A 17,118-nucleotide genomic window follows, 5' to 3' on the forward strand; every position below is an offset into this window, starting at 1 on the left:
CTGGGGTTCATTCGACCGGTCCTCCTTCTCGCGGCGTCTTGTTGTGTCTTCGGCCGATTGGGTTAAGTCTGCGTGTTATATTCGCTGGATTGCCTTTTCAGCAGCACGTCTTTCAGCACCTGTGACAAGTATTAATGGCCACGGTTAGAACTGTTTGTGCTCTGATTTTCCATGCAGAATGGAGCGTACCTGGCCCTCTGATCTTCCGTCTCGCTGGCAGGAGAGGGGGAGCTTGGCAGGAATGCCATTACTCATTCATTCATCCGTTACGCTGAAAGGCACTTGAGGACTATGCAGGAGTGCAAAAGAGAAAGAAAAAAAAGAAAATGGGGTTAGTTTGCAACACAGATGTACATTTAGCAAGGCATGAACCGTTTGGTTTGACTCAGAACGAAATACCTTTTTGAAAGGCTTGGGAGTCCACAGAATTAAAAATGCAGGCACTGACAGGGGCTCAGTCACGCAACTTGTATGTGCGGTCAGCGTGTGTGTGTGTGGTTTTCAGAGCACTGAATCAGTCTGCCAGCGCATGCAACTTCTACAAAGTATTTATAAGGGAAACCCATTTGAACCCAAAATGCATTTCACATCAGAGCCAAAACATGCTCTGTAACTGACCGCAATCTCAGGCCACTGACTGCTCCTAGATCGCAGGTGAAGCTGTTCTAGGCTTTTAAAAAAAACGAGCCATTTGTAAAAAAGCAGTTAGAAATCACGACCATCGCACGAATTTCAAAACAATTTGCATTTGGAGTCACCACTCGTGTTCCCTCACCATCGCTCTCCCCCCCCCTCCACCCACTGGGCGTTTCGATAAACGGCAGGACGGCGCGTGACTTTAAAGTTTAAAGAATGTCAGAGCGTCCTGGCGACGGTCCGGGTCGATCGGGCCGGCAGTCGCTGGAGTGCGGAAGGCGACCCCCCGCGACTGCGCGAGCGGGGCGACCCTGGAGGACCCCCCCGCCAGACCCCGCCGGCCCTTTGGGTAAACACCGTGCTATTTCTGTCTTTGCATCCCCCCCCCACCCCGCCTCCGGGCTCACCCCCAGGTCACCCTGATGGGAAGCGCGTCTCATTAACGGTGCCTGGAAGACCTTCCGCGTTGCCAAGCCCTGATCTGCAGGACCGCGGGGCGGCCAAATTAGAGGTGCGCGGACACAGGGTCAGAATAAATACCCGAGACTCTGCGTGCCTGGCGTAATGGACGATTGCGAGCCTTTCTGTTTATTGCATCGTAGAGGGCTAATCGCGGTTGTTGGACAGCTTGAATTACGCTATTTAAACTTTTTAATGCAAACAAGAGACCCCCTGAACAGAGGCCTTTCCTAACGGCGTCCAAAAATACCAAAACAATCTGAGACAATCTGCAGCAACAGTTATTTAATAACCACAAGTTAACAGCCTTAACAAGGGCTGCTATTGGTTGTTCTTTGGAAGAGGTCATTTTACCACTTCTTTACAAGTTTTTGTTTTTAATAAAAAAAGACCCTATAAATAGCATGTACATAGGAATGCATTCATTTGGCTAATGTATTTTGATGTGATAAGAATGTTGTTACCTCAGTACTCAGATTACCTTTGATTGTTTTGCCTGATCAGTGTCAGTTGGGCCATACATTTATGAAGAATGCTTTTAAAAAAAATAAAATAAATGAAGACTGAATCCTTTTGGCTGGCCCCCCATGTTCATTTGCATTGTTATAGATGTGAAAGACAAATGGTTAGCAGGCCGAGACGTGACCGGGTATGACCTTGTTCCTACCTCGCTAGGCCAGGGTATCCTTTTACAGCAGCCCCCCCCCAGATACACATAACTTAAGGATTCCCGCGCGGCTGCCTAAAGAGCTGAGCCCGACCAGCGAAACATCTGGCCCTCCGCATCTCAGAGGTGCCCCTCGCACCCCGACCCCGCCCTTCCCGAACGCGAGGGAACCCCGACAGAAAACTTGCGCGGCTCGCCTTTCGACAAACGCGGAAGCCGCTCCCCCCCCCCCCCCCGCCGTACGCCATTTCAAATCGACCCGTGTCTTGGTCTGCCGTGAGGAGAGCCTTCTGGGGGCACTTTAGAAAGATCCTCTGAGGTCAAACCTATTCCGAAGTTGGCGAGAAGCTCGGCTCGGGAACCGGGGAAGTAGCTTGGCGGCGTTTGACAGCATCTTGTGTGGGCATTCCCGTGCTCGCTGAGCTGTTTCCCCAATGCCTTCCGTCACGGTCCGGATCGATTTTCTCCACAAAGGACTCCTTTCCCTCATTCCGACCGCAGCCGTAATTAAAATGCCGCATGCCTGTCTCGTGTATTAACCGTTCAGATTATCAGTCCCTTCGTTGCCAGCGTAAACAGAGGATGTGGCGGTTTTTTTGTGAAAAGTGATAGCCAGTGTCAGTCAAATGAAGATGTTTCTGTGATAGGCCCACAGAAGGAGGGCTGTGATCTTCGTGCTTTTAGCTCTGTGGAACTGGCAGTCTCTGCTATTACCAAGATAAATGGCCAATTGCAACCAAAATTGATGTAAAAGTGCTTTTTTGGATTCACCAGGCACTAAGTCTGCAGTTGAAGTACAGCAACTGAGTCAAAATGTTCTGTCATTTACCTTCAATTTCAAAGGCGATTTACAAATACAGCGCTAGTATTATCCGTCATTAAATAAAACACTGCTTGTTAACACAGAGGGTAAAAATCTCAAACCACAAAAGTGTCCTTACACGGTTAAACAGACCTCCAGAATACAATATATTGCACATACACTATAAGCATTTTAAAATCCCACCAACAGAGAGACAGACCAGGAATCCATCAGGAAGAAGGCATTAGAGGATCACGTCCTGAGAGATTCTCCACTCTTTTTCCAGCCCGATTGTGTCTGGCTGGGGTCCCAAACTCATCCCTCTTCGGTAAGTTAGTTAAACAGAAGTACTAGCTTTGTATTGGCACAACACAAAGACATCTTTCAGCGTCGCTGCAGATGAAAGTGCTTTCCCAACGGAGTGGCATCACTTACCTGACTGCAAATTCAACATTGCGGGCGTGGGTGGCAGTGTAGTATACACTGTAGTGTAGTATAATGGGAGCCGGTCTTGTAACCTACAGGTTGCAGGTTCGATTCCCGGGTAGGACACTGCCGTTGTACCCTTGAGCAAGGTACTTAACCTACATTGCTTCAGTATATAGCCAGCTGTATAAATGGATGCAGTGTAAAAAGTTGTGTAAGCCGCTCTGGATAAAAGCGTCTGCTAAGTGTCTGTAATGTAGTGTAACCTGGTCATCCGAGGAGCAAACGGTCGTGTGGAGAACGGCGGGCGAGGGGGGGGGGGGAAGCACGAGGCGAAGCGACATGTACTAACGATAAACTTTTATTCTGAATATACTGTATTTGCACAAGGATCGACACATTCGTAGGATTATAAACACCCACCCCGCCCCCCCCCCCTCAATTTCCTCTTTAATAACAGTATTGTACAAATGTTTACAAAAAATAGTCAAGCCAGTCAGTTTCCACAAAAAATTGGTATAGGTATAGAAAGCACGATCAGGAAAAGACAGAGACAGAGCAGGTAGCAGAGCAGCAGGGGGAGGGGCCCTGCGGTTAGAAACACACACACACACACACACACGCACACGCGAGCGAGCGATCTCAAATAGAACAGTCCGGAATAAAACGAGCACGACCCAGAGAAGCCCCAGCACACAGAGCACCAACAGCATCAAGTACGACGGTCCAATCACATTGCAGAATCGGCTCCTGAAGCAATAGCATCTGATTTCAGCACTCATAAACCACGGGTCTTTTTCTTTTTTTTTTTTTAAAGAAAAGAAAAAAAAGAAGGAAAAAAAAGGCAATATCGTTTGACATCCCATGTTCCACATATCTGAGGTCATTTTGGGGAGTAACACAGGCTTGCTTTACCCTGTAGAGCTCATGCACCCTCCACTAATCGCTCAAAGCAGTCATTTTGTGTGTTTCCACCTTTACCAAGTCAATTCCTTTTGGTCCTTTTGGAGATTTTTTTTGACAACTTAACTCAATAGCTAGAGCTTGCATCCTGATTCTCCTCTGTTTTTTTGTTATCTGACATGAGTTTGGCAGGTCTCAGAAGTTAATTAAAAAATATTAAAGGCAATAAGTTTTCTTATTTCACAGTATATGAAAACACAATATTACAGGACAGAAAGGCTGCAATTGCAGTTTTACCTTTGCACTTGTTCTGCAGATCTTTAAAAAAAACCTGCAAATCTACATCCAGGTAGATTTAACCAATAAAAAAATGCAATTGCTGTCTTTCACAAAAATGGCAGTAGCACTTTTCTATATTAAAACATAGGCTTAACATTAGCATTCTCCTCACCTCATTGTCTATCACCGAAGCACAGTAAACTCATGCAGTAAAGGAAACAGTTAATCACCAGGTGATGTTCACCTTTCCAAGCATCACCTAAAATCACCTGTTTGGGCACTCGTAGTGACTTTTATAATTTCCTTTAACAGGTGGAAAAATCCTATGGCACAGTGTAACATTGTTTTTTGATTGACGCATGCCTTCTCCTCAGTGTTGTAAATGAGAATTTGTTCTCAATCACTTTTACCTGGTTAAATAAAGGTTAAATAAATAAAATAAACATTGGAGATTTCCGTGGAGTTTTTTGTTAAACTGTAATGAAAATAAATACATAAATAAATAAATGAAATACAATAAAATATCTACAAAAAATATATATAAATACAAATACTAAAAAAGGTCCCTGAACATTAAATGACTTGGGGTCAAAACATTAATTTCTTTCAAAGCATAAATTATGTTATGAATCTGCTCATTTTATTGTGTGTTGTGTTTTTAAACTAATAAGTTAGTAAGTTCAATTTAAGCTTGCTGAATACAGAATACAATCACTGATATTAATTGTACTGTAATTATTTGATGTTTTGACAAAACAGTTTGACAGATTAACAGAAGAGTTAAAAAGTAACGGCAAGATTGCTAACATAGCAAATTAGCAAACCTCACTATCAAATTTAGTCAAGTGTGGCTGTTTCACCCCAGTTCATACACAATATTATGCACTGTCATCAAGCTTATCATGTTGTGTAAGCACAAAAAGCAATCCTTCATTAAATTTGCTTCCTAACATAGAGGACAAAGTATACTTTGTTTACTCTGAATTTGGCCCCAGTATGAATGCACAGACCACAGTGACTGATGCAAAAAGACGTCTATACCCGATGCCCATACAGTCTAAAAGTGTTCAGCAAGTACAGATACCAAAGTGCGTTTCACATCCACATACATTAGCTGCATTCAATAATCAAAAGTAATTGATACAGTAACCCATAATATTAATGTTAAAACAAACCAAAAACAATGAAGTGTGTGAAAGTATACGGGTAGAAAAGTTGGTTGGTGTGAGAGTCATCGGATTTTTTTTAAAAGTCGCGAAATGGCTACGTCTTAAGACGCTGCTTAACAGAGGGACTGAAATATCAGCTGTGTTTCGTGCCAGGTAATTAGTGCGTGCGCTCAAACGATATGGAAAGCCAAGGATTCCAGATTCTTTAAGAAAAGGGAAATTAATTGTGAGATCTGATGTATAAAAAATTTAAAAAATAATAATAATCATTCCAGAGTGCTAAGCAAGCAACCCTGGAGGTACAGTGGCTCTGTAAACATTACAGACAGGACCGCGTGCCGCAGGATGAATATCTCCACAAGCCCTCCACTCCCTGAAGTACTTCAGCACAACGAGAACCCTGAAAACGCGCATTCTGGAACTGCGATTGAGAATCCAGAGTGTGACAGGGAACGAGCGAGCCACAAGGCTGATATCTGACATCAGGTGTTCAAATGAAGTCGGATGTTAATAAAGAAAAAAAAAAGAGAAAATTCTTGCTGTGGGACATATGTAATGCAGTTCCAACTCTTCACTGTATTTCCTCAAAATTCCAGTTTGGAGACCGGCTATTCAGATTTTTTTTTTTACTTTAAAAAACACATTTTTCCTTGGCCCAGATTTATTACAGTTCAGAGACTTTCCTGTATTTCTTCCAAACTCCAGTTGGGAGGCATGCAGTCCAGGTTTTCAGACATGTTGAAGTTTGGTAATGCTTTGTTGGATTAAGTTTTTTTTTATGAATGAGAGGGAAAATTTCAATGTATAAAAAAAAAAAAAAAAAAAAAAAACTGGCATTGCGCCTTAAAAAATACAAGCAACAGTTACTCAGAAGCATTTGGTCATTAGTAGCCTTCTTTGAAATTGATACTTCAGCAGTTTGCCCAAATGTCATTGCAGGCCAAACTCTATTACTCCTCCAGTTCCTGTGTCCCCTTGCGGTAGTCCCTCTGTACATAGCACTAATCAAACCGTTACAATCAAAACTAGCAATGCAACGTATACCAGCCACATGCAAGAAGATCCATCAGCCCCTCCTATTGAAAAAAAAACAAACAAAAGAAAACCAAAAAAATGTATTGTCAAGGGAAAAACTAGTAAATAAATACAATCAGAAATCACGATAGAAAAGGTTTGGTCAGCTCTTGATATTTAAACTGCAGTAGAAATAAGCTGGCTACACCAAGTGTAACTAAGTTGCCCTTTGACCTGGCGTAGACGCCCTGTATTTTAAAAGGTACGACTGTACCTGGCAGTTACCTCTCCTTTGTTTGAAGGCCTACGGATGGAGGCTGGGTATCGACCCTGAAATACGTCATTGGTGACCCCCTGGGATCAGTAGAAGACAGAGACGTCGATGAAATGTGACTGTGACCATGCAGTCCAACTAAAAAGATTATACAGCCATTATTAGAAAACCGTTTTGAACCTTCATGGCGTGGAACACCATGAACCAGTAGCACCCCATGATCACTTTTTATATATGTTAGTATTCTTGGCCTTTACTATTAATAGCGAAGAGGTTATAACAACTAAATACTGACTTTACTGGCATGCCAGATATTTACCGCAAACCTAAACCATCAGGTAAAAAAAAAACAAACAAAAAAAAAAACAATTTTTTGAAAAGTTTTGGCAGTGTAATATATAACCAATCCAGTTCTTTTTTTTATTTTAACTTTTTTTTTCTTCTGCAAAGCAGCACACCAAAAAAACTCCACACAATGTAAAATGAAGAAGCGTTTCCTTCCATTTCCCCCTTAAGGGATAAGGCAGTGTCCACACGCTCACCCCTGTGGGATGTGTCGCTCTCCACACACACAAGGCTCTTTGCTTGTCCTCTGCGAACCTCCAGAGCAGGGGCCCAGAGGGGGGCGTGGAACACTCACTTCCAGATCTCCAAGCTCTGAGGTGTTTCATCGGTCCTCCTCTCCCTCCCGTTCGGCGAAAAAATCTCAGCGAGAAAAATCCGGCAGCGTCTTGAAAAAACGTAAGCGTCGTGGCGGTGCTCCTTCCCCCCTCGAACCACGCCCCCCTCCCCGGCGGCTCTGCGGTCATGTCGGGCAGCGCCGGGGTCCGGCCAGGAGCCAGAGCAGGACCAGCTGGCCGCCCGCCACGGCCCAAAGCGACGGGGTCAGCCCGGACCCCCCGCCGCAGTCGCTGTCATCTTCCTGTGCCGGGACAACGAGGGAGGGGAGGGGAGGGGAGGGGGGGCGTGAGTCAGTTAGGGGGGCACGCGGAAGCCTGCTCGGCCAACCTGAACTATCTCTGCTCTGCTTAATCTGAACCAGGGGCTGCCCAGCCCTGTTCCTGGAGATCTACTGCCCTGGTGGTTTTTACTGAAACCCTAATTTGGCACACCTGATTCTACTAATTAGCAGCTCAGTAGGATCTCTAGCTGTTGAATGAGGTGAGCTTTGTTAGGGTGGGAATAAAAACCTACAGTACAGGCCGTAGATCTCCAGGAGCAGGGTAGGGCAGCCCCGATCTAAACCGTGACCGTGGCTCCTATTCAATCTTAACCGCAATGCGGTTCGACCATAACTCTGAGAGACTGGCTTGAGCAAAGTGCCTTTTCTGTCAGCCCAGCGCTAATGCTTAGTGATGGTATCACAATTAACCTGAATAGCACAGCTACTGTCCGATGCTAATGCTTAGCTGTGGTCTCTCACAGTTAGCCTGAATAGCACAGGTACTGTCCGATGCTAATGCTTAGCTGTGGTCTCTCACAGTTAGCCTGAATAGCACAGGTACTGTCTGATGCTAATGCTTAGCGGTGATATCACAGTTAACCTGAATAGCACAGCTACTGTCTGGTGCTAAAGCAGACACTGGCCCTGCAGGCGGAGGGCCAACAGGGCTAATCCACCGGACCACCGACAAAAGCCAGGAAGCACATCTGCCGCTTCCTATGTTTATTCCAAAGAAAATACCTCTAGGACAGAATCACATTCTGAACTTCCCCCTCGCTGAAACAGAAGGAAGGGGCCTATTTTTCACGTTCTTTGAATGCGCTGCGGAGCGACTGGGACGCGCCGGGCTATTTCTATGTGTCATTAGCGAGGGAAAAAAAAATTAATTAATTAATAAAATGGCGTCTGCACTAGGAGTCTGTACACAGACGCATACATAATAAAGGCACCCCAGCAGAGGATAAGACACATAAACGCAGCAGAACTGTGTAAAACGCACTGCAGGCAGTGGTACACTCCCAGTTGCCTTTCACATTAACTTACTTAAAGCCGGTTCCTTTTTTTTTTAATGTTTGAGAACCTATTGCTCGCAGAACAGAGCCAAACGGCATAAATCTCCCTGCAGTAGCTGCGCAAGCTGATGGACGATAAGCTTAATGGAAACACACGATCACGGTCCGTCTAACCAGAGCGAACCTGCTGCGTAGAGTCTGACTGCACTCTCCTGTTGTCACTCCTCCTGTGAACCTGAGTGCACTTATTAATGCGCTCTTATTACTGCGTGGATAAGAGTGTCTGCTAAATGAATGTGCTGTAATGCAATGCCTGAACATGTAAAATCTGGACGTTTAAGTCTGCCCCCAAGCGTACAGCAGTAAATAATGAGATGAGACTGACCCTTCACAGCGCGTGAAAAAGTGGCAGTTAAATGGAGGGAGGTGCCGCAGGCCGTCCCGCGTACAGGCTTGTCCTATTTATTAACGGGCGGCACGAGCGGCCAATCGACAAGAGCAGGAAGAGATGAGCGGCCAATCAAAATGCAGGAAGAGGACACGACACAAAGAGAAGCAACAAAGACGGGGATAAGTCATGCAACAATTTTCTAAACTAAAAGAATGAGAGAGAGAAAGAGAGAGAGGAGTGAAGTCCATGGCAGAACCAGTTTGTACACTAAAAAATGAGTTTATATGTGAAATACAGAAACTAATACTGTAAAAGGTTCAGAGTGCCACCATGCAGTCGTAGATTTCACACAGAAAGACCTGTCCAAAATGGCACACCAAAGGTGGGCCTGTGGAACACTGAAGCACAGAAAAAGTGTTTGTTTTGACCATTATAAATTAGCCTTGGAAACCACATTTAACAAGGCAATGTAACACTTTTAACGCTTACTCTTTTATATGCATGACAGCCATTTATTTACGTTCTTCAAGGGTAAATCTGGATGAATCAGTTAAACCATTTTTTGCTGCTTTGTTTAGAAAATTGCAGCAGTCTCTGGAGGCTTTTAACGGAACACAAAAAAAAAAACAATTTTGTGTCTTAATGTGTGAAACCAAAAAAAAAAAAAAAATTTCTAGAGAGGAGCAAGAAATGGCAGGCAATTTTAAAGACAGTAATTGCAGATGCAGCTACGACCGAGAGCACTTAGGAAGGCTGTGTGAATTAGGTGAAAGACATTAATGCAACTGAGCTCAATTGAGACGGGACAGCGTCAGGAACAAAGCCCAGATGAGCACGTCCCAGGGGCGGAAGGCAGAAGCGCGGAGTTTGGGGCTTCGGATTGCAGTCGACTTACATCCTTGCTGTTTTCAAAACAGACATCCGGTCCTTTCCTGTACCTGGGGTTCTGGGCCAGTTCACAGGGGTCCGGGCCTTGGGCTGGAAAGCCGTTCAGGAAACAAACGCTCGGCCTCTTTGGGCTGAGATACAAAATAAAAAAAACACTCTGAAACACTTTACCATCCGAGCGAGGCGGACGCTTCTCGCTCTCCTTTCCGCATGCAGCACTGAGAAGCAGAAAAACCTCTCCAGCCATATGTTTGCCAGAAAACAGCAGGGTCCTACAGTGCTTTTATTTCTCCCGTGCGGACCCAGTAAAATACATGACATACGCGATTAGATTAATAAAACCGGCCTTTGTTCATTTTTTAAAAAGCTGCCGTTTCATGCCCATGCTGTTGTCATTGTTAACACAATAAAACGGCCCCTGACTTTACGGGGTTTGTCAAAATATATATGACGGCTGTCCTCGTTTATGGCCACCATTATAAATAAAAGTGGAGTCTCCAGCGCGTTTGGCTGCGTCACTGTCTCTGGCTCAGATCTGCCAGTCGCTCGTGCTTTGGTTCAGATTTACAGTGAGCCCTGCGGGGGCTGAAAGTTAACCCCTAACTTAAAACAGACTGAGACCGTCACGCGCTGCATCGTTCGGTCCACAATGCGCGTTTGTGACATCGGCTCTGTGAAAAGCACGATACGTATAAACTTGAATTGAACTGAACGGCCAATAATAATCGTGGCCTTGGGTACAGCTACTGCGCCTTTAACCCTTGGTTTTTTGGAATGTTTCAGAATTCTAAGTCAGTGTTCTAGAACTCCGTTGCTTTAGGTTACCAGCAGTTACCAGATTGTTACATCATCATTAGAATGTTCAGTTAAGAACATTCTAATCGCATATTTGTGATCTCACACCCTTAAAAGCTGAAGTAATGCTCAGTAGCTCTGAGCCTGGACGCAGTGGGTCTGAATGGGTCTCCGTGTGCAGGTGCAGGTGCAGAGGGTGCGTAAGCAGCGGCGGCGAAGGATACAGTGCTGCTCGGCTTGTTTCAGTGGCCTGGCGTCGCAGGACGTGCACAGATCCGCGGCGTCGGCGATGATGAACACCAGGTTGGTGTTCACCAGCTTCTCGGCGCGGTACAGCCTGAAAGAAAGGCAAGCCGGGCACATGTTACCCGGGCACAGCGGCGGAGCAGAGAAACCCGTCCTCGTCGTCAGCCTGTTGAAACGCCGCTCGTGGTGTGAAGACCCCGCGTGGTCGCAGGCGGAAAGCGAAACCCTTTTTCCAGGAGAAAGAATGCCAAACATGGCCGGCGTCAAAACAAGCCCCGCTTCACACACGACCGGGCGTCTCCGTGGGAACGCCTCGGCGCCGGGCGCGGAGCGTAGCGCGCCGGTTTCGGGTGTCCCTAACAAAGCAAACAAGAGGGGAGACGGACAGGCCACACCGGCCATTTGGTGACACGCCGCAGACAGCCGAGATAATGAAGATGCCTGCGGGTCAGAGAGCTGCTACAATAGCAGCGCAATCGCGCTCGCTGTGGGGTTAGAGTTTCTGCCCTCAGGGGGTCAGGCCCTGGACACGGTTGCGCTGAAGGCCACGGAACCACCCCCCCGTCTTCTCGTAAATTGTAGCTAATGGCCCATATGGTAAATCCACTTTCTGTGCTCAGCGGTCTGGCACAAAATGGCTGCCAGGCATCACCCAGGAGGGCGCTACGCACTGGTGGTGGTGGAGGTCAGTTTCCCTTCATCACTGTAAACAAGATCATGTAGCGCTGTAAAAATGCAATGAATACAACTGCTGCTACTACTACTACTACTACTACTACTACTACTATTACTTCTACTACTACTACTACTAATAATAATAATAATCATAATAATAATGGTAATAAACACAATATTGACCTAAAACACCCGAATACATCCACCTGTAACATCACCATTTATCTGCCCTGCTAAAAAACATACTAAAGCAGCGCCTTAGATCATAAGTGGTTTCAATTGCCGTTAAAATTGTGAAAGCCTACCGTTCAGGCTTGAGATATTCACTGAACCCCGGGTCTACCCACATGAGGTGTGCGACTTGCTTTAGCGACTGGAGACAAAACAAGGGATCTGCGCCGGTCCTGGATAAAATTACATGCCTGAAAGCGTAAGACACGTTCCGCTAGGCTTGGATTAGAAGTTTTCTTTATGGCTGTCGTTAAAGTCCGCACGTCCAAAGCTGTTACCGCGGAAGATGGAAATATAGCAGGCGCACAAGTGCACGTGGGCACTTTAAAAGGCACCATATTTGTAGTCCCCTGACAGTTGCCCCTTTAGAGTTTTTTTCCATAAAATTCATGGCATATTCAATTTACAGCCTCTTTATGAACTGAGCCGATGGGGTGTCTGCTTTGGGGTTGTTGGCAAAAAAAATACCTGAAAAACAGCGGTTTTTCCGAAACAAGGAAGTGGGATTCTGTTTTGGACCGGGCCCCGCGGAGCCAGAGGAAGTGGGACGAGTAGATACACAGGAAGGAGACGTCCGCGCGCGCTGATATACGGACGGCTCTTCCTGCTAAATCACTCGTTCGGCCTCGATAGCCTCGCTCTCGGGGGGGAAGGCCACACCCTTGTGAATTATGGCCCGGGACACCCCCCCCCCCCTCAACCTGACGAGCCGCGCCGCGTCCCGGCCAAACACCTGAGACGTGCCAGCCCCCGCCCCCCTCCCCCTCTCCCGGGGTGAGCCTGGTTCTCTTTTACGAGGGGGGCCAGGAGCCGGCGCCTGTTTCCGTAGCGCCGCGTAATCTCCCTCACCTGGAGCAGTTTCCACAGTCCAGAGAGCCCCCAAAGGACCTGTTGCTGCTGTCGAAGTAGTACTGCGTCTGCTCCGTGATGCAGCTCTCCTTGGAGAAGGCCTCCAGCACATCGTCGTCTACATTCGCTGCGGGAAACACACACACACACACACACACAGATACACACACACACACACACACACGCACACACAGATGCACACACACACACACACACACACGCACACACAAATACACACACACACACACACACAGATACACACGTGCAAACACACACGCGTACGCATGAACATGCACGCACACAAGCACACGCACGCACATATATACATACCCATACACACATACAAATACAGACACACACATGAAAACACACACACACATATGCATACACACATGCAAACACACATGCACACATACATACACATATACACACACATATGCATACATACATGCAAACACACACACACACACATATAGTTGCACACATGCAAACACAGACACACACACATGCAAATGCACACACAGACACACACATTTGAACATGTGCACATAGACACACGCATACACAAACACACATACACAAACGGTAAATATTTCATCGTGAGCCATTTACATAATGTACTTGCATTGGCCCGAAAATCTACATTGTTCATTATAATTGATATCACGCTGCAAAAATATCAGTGGACCATTCAGTCTTTCTTGGGAAATTTTGAAGCTGTGTACAGAGTATAAATCACCCTGACAACAAGCGTACAAACTCCAAATGAAAATCTCTGACTTTTCATTAAGTCGTTGAATGGTAAAGTACACAAGCATAAATCAAAATTATCACAAAATTATAAGTGAATCAAACATTTTGCAAAGTTTTGAATGTTTGCTGCCAAAGCCTTCGGAAACTGATGTCAAAATGGAAAACACACAAACTCACCTGCTTCAAGTAAAGTGGGTAATGTGAGGCTTAGAAATAACTGCTGCAATATAGACCTGAAAACAAAACAAGCAAAACAGATCAATGAACAAAGCCAAGTAAACACATTATACAGCTTCCTGGACCCATGCTATGGTTCCTGCACATGGAGAAGTACACACACACACACGCATGCATGCGCACGCGCGCACGCACACACACACACAAATATGTACAATACCAAATAAATTTTGGTTGGCAGGTCATCAGATATTAAATTGATGACAGGACGTCAGCCCCCCACTTTAAATTGGGAGTGCGGGGCAGTTAAGTTGTCCTCCTTCGTGTGCGGGTCGGACATGTTTGTGGGCGGTTCCTCGTTTCCACGGTACTAACCACGCAGCAGCTGAGGCCCACCAGCCTAAATGGAGGACGTCTGCTATCGTGGGCTGCAGGTGGGACACAGAGGAGAGGCACTGTAAGACGGCGCTTAGCCCTTTAAGGTGTGAGGTCACAATTGTGATTAGAATGTTCTTAACTGAGCATTCTAATGCTGATGTAACAATCATTATTGGTAAATGAGAGTGATGGAGTTCTAGAACACTGACTTCAAAAAAACCATCTCTTCAAAGGGTTAAAGAGATGTGGAATATGCTCTTATATGCCCTATAAACCCTTTGTTTTATTGCCAAAGCAATGCTCATTTGTAAATGTGAAATATCATTGGCTCTAAAAGATCAGGATCTCAAATGCAATTACTGCAGTGTAATTACTGAAAAACATTTTAAGAGCAGCTCCAAGATCCTTGATGCACCACAAGATGCAAAAGAAAATATATGTTCAGTATTATGTGCATGCACTGTGTTGCTGTCGTACGGACGGATTGGCCTGCATGTTTCCGGGCCCCCGGGCAGCCTGTGACTCACGATGCGGACGGAGCGCTGGCCGGACGCCGCTTTGCTGTCCCGCTCCGGGTCGCACACGGACTGGTAGTCGTACGTCTTGTTGAAGGCGTACAGCGACGTGTTCACCAGGGTCCTCATCAGGATGGGGTCGATCTCGCCGAAGAACTGTCCGATCTGTGCCGGGGGGGATGGGGGGGGGAGGGTTGGATCAGGGACAATACTGTCACAAACGTAAAACAACTGTTTGCCATTCTGTTCAATACTAGCAAGAAGCAAGACCCGTGCAACAGAAACAGGCCCATGCTATTGGTTTTTTTTGTTTTATTTTTTGAACAAATGTGTTGATTTGCGGCATGTACAAAACGTAGCGCATTCGTTCGATATTCACTTTCGTCCCGAAGGTCCCCCCCCCCACGCTTCGTCACAGGCCTTTCGAAAGCCACGCGCACCGCACCGCGCCAAAACCCAATCCCCCTGAACCCCGGCTTCTAATAAAGCGCCAGGGGCTCCAGGAAAGCATAAAACCATAGAGCTCTTTTTTTTTTCACCGAGCGGTAACACGGATATTAAATTAACGGCTAGAGCGCGGCTCGTGCCGCACGGGCCCGTCGAAACCCCCCCCTCTCCCCACCCCCCCCCCTGCCGCTCGGCCCGCTTCCCCATCCTTTCGCAAAAACATGATTTAGTGGCCGGCCCCCTTTCCAAAACACGGTCCCCGGCCTCCGTTTTTAATAATCCCGGCGAATACTGAGCCGGTGATTTACGCGCCACCAGTTGCGCCGCGATCGACTTCATTACCCGCATTTTAACGGCGCAGACCAAAACATTTATCCAGCCGCGCGGCGTCTTCGGGAAACCAAGGACCCGGAGAGTTATGGCTCGGGGCGCGGCAGGGGGGAGGTGGGGGGAGGTGGGGAAAGGGGGAGGGGCCCACAGAACCACACCGGCTTCAAAGGAGGTCACCTGGGCGATGTACTTGTCCCTGTTGGACATCAAGAGGAAGCCGCCGTCGTCCAGGATGACGCAGTCGACGTGCTGCAACCAGAGGAACATTCGTTCATTAGCGGACCGCGAACCCGGGCGAGCGGGTCAGCGTTCCGGCAGGAGGCAGTTTTACCGCACCTGGTCGTTGCTTAGGCAACCGCAGATCTCATCCTTGCACTGAAAGAGAAGAGAAAAAACCTTTTAAGTGTTTTATTTTGACGTTATTTTAAACCTGCGTCCGTTTTAAATTTCTCCACAACGGGCTTTGTATTTGACTTTAAATAAAGGTTTCGACATTTAAGTGTGATATATTATATGTGTATATGTTTAGGCCAAATGTCTTCCCTTACATTGATCTTCATTGTGGCTTTGATGAAACGGTCCTTCCAAGCAGCGACACTCAGTTTCGCTCCAACCACTGTAGTTAAACAGTGCATTAGGAAAGGCAATGTGAGACTTCACGATTACAGATATGTGTGAGGGTTTGGGTACCACTAGGTTTTTCAAATTATTATGCGTTGGCAGCGAATGGATCAGCACAACCTGACGACAAATCATACTGGCAGCACCTTCTCACACAGCAGCACTTGGCCTTAAACAATCCACAGGGAGGCGGTGCTTTTTATGACTGCTGGGCCTTGGCGGTTTTTATGGACCTGCCCTTACCGGCTGGCTTCAGCCTGGCTCCGTCGATGTTCAGCTCGATGGCTTTGCTGACCATGATGCCGGAGTCCAGGTTGGGCTCCCCGCTCTCTGCATGAGGGGAGGGGGGGATGGGGGGGGTAAGGTGACACCATTAGTCCTAGTCGGAGCCCGCGGCAGCCGCTACGTCGCTAACGCGCTCGGGCCGATAAATCACCCGCCGCTCTCTGCTCCCTCTGTTACTGAGATCAGCGTACAGTAAAACTTCAAACGGGAGAGAGGCAGCGGCTCGCGCGCTTAGCAACGGCAGGGGGTTCTTGCGAGGGTTACTGTTCAGAGCCCCGTACACTGATTGGCTCGTGAGCCAGCCTGTAGAGTGGGGCCGCCCAACCCTGTTCCTGGAGCTCTACCGTCCTGTAGGTTTTCACTCCAACCCTAACAAAGCCACACCTCATTCAGCAGTACTGTACAACTCCTGTGTGTGGTGCTACTTTCTTATTTCAGTTTTCAGTCACACTACAACTTTGAAACTGATTAGCTCATCATATAAAATAAATGTTACCATGGGTACACAGCTAGAGTTTTGTTCGTTATTATACTTGTACCATTAGAAGGTGATCAGTTGTCATTTAACTTTAACAGAGTTAAAGTTAATTAATTAGTTCAAGGATCAACGGATCAAATACTCAGAAAGTAAAATTTGCCAACACTGAACGTTTTTCAATGCAGGTTTTAGCATCCAGACATAATTTTTATGCGTGCAAGGAAATTCCACTGGAAATAATTTGTAGCAGATATCTTTTTATTCAGTCATGCAATTATCTCTTTTTCCAGGGGGACACGGTCAAAGGATCAGCATACATGCTTCTTCAGCACAAATTCACAAGAGTGCACCAGAACACATTAAAAGGACGCAATAAATCAAGAGTGACATTAAGACGAATGGAATGAACCTTAGACTTGATGTGTCATGTGACAGATGGGGACGGGCAAACCAGCCCCGGCTCAGATGACCTAC

At 46.5% G+C, this 17,118-nt stretch overlaps 1 protein-coding gene and 1 long non-coding RNA gene across 3 annotated transcripts in view; one reads left to right on the forward strand and one right to left on the reverse strand.

Moving 5' to 3' along the window:
• The window catches only part of LOC118219360, a 25,926-nt gene extending 8,815 nt beyond the window's left edge, over positions 1 to 17,111 (forward strand). The window contains exon 3 of the long non-coding RNA XR_004763746.1: positions 16,935 to 17,111. This is a non-coding gene — a long non-coding RNA (uncharacterized LOC118219360). The remainder of the gene's footprint in view (positions 1 to 16,934) is intronic.
• LOC118219259 (voltage-dependent calcium channel subunit alpha-2/delta-1-like) overlaps positions 5,959 to 17,118 on the reverse strand; it is a 100,458-nt gene continuing 89,298 nt past the window's right edge. For both annotated transcript variants that reach the window (XM_035402280.1, XM_035402279.1), the window contains 11 exons: positions 16,125 to 16,211; positions 15,809 to 15,876; positions 15,597 to 15,635; positions 15,438 to 15,509; positions 14,496 to 14,648; positions 13,966 to 14,018; positions 13,591 to 13,646; positions 12,661 to 12,787; positions 10,884 to 10,996; positions 9,872 to 9,954; positions 5,959 to 7,551 (listed from right to left, as the gene is read on the reverse strand). In XM_035402280.1, the coding sequence (XP_035258171.1) occupies positions 7,435 to 7,551; positions 9,872 to 9,954; positions 10,884 to 10,996; positions 12,661 to 12,787; positions 13,591 to 13,646; positions 13,966 to 14,018; positions 14,496 to 14,648; positions 15,438 to 15,509; positions 15,597 to 15,635; positions 15,809 to 15,876; positions 16,125 to 16,211 (968 nt within the window). In that variant the 3' untranslated portion in view covers positions 5,959 to 7,434. The remainder of the gene's footprint in view (positions 7,552 to 9,871; positions 9,955 to 10,883; positions 10,997 to 12,660; positions 12,788 to 13,590; positions 13,647 to 13,965; positions 14,019 to 14,495; positions 14,649 to 15,437; positions 15,510 to 15,596; positions 15,636 to 15,808; positions 15,877 to 16,124; positions 16,212 to 17,118) is intronic.

Source organism: Anguilla anguilla, chromosome 19 (genome assembly GCF_013347855.1).
Source record: "Anguilla anguilla isolate fAngAng1 chromosome 19, fAngAng1.pri, whole genome shotgun sequence".
In the NCBI taxonomy this organism is placed as follows: Eukaryota; Metazoa; Chordata; class Actinopteri; order Anguilliformes; family Anguillidae; genus Anguilla; species Anguilla anguilla.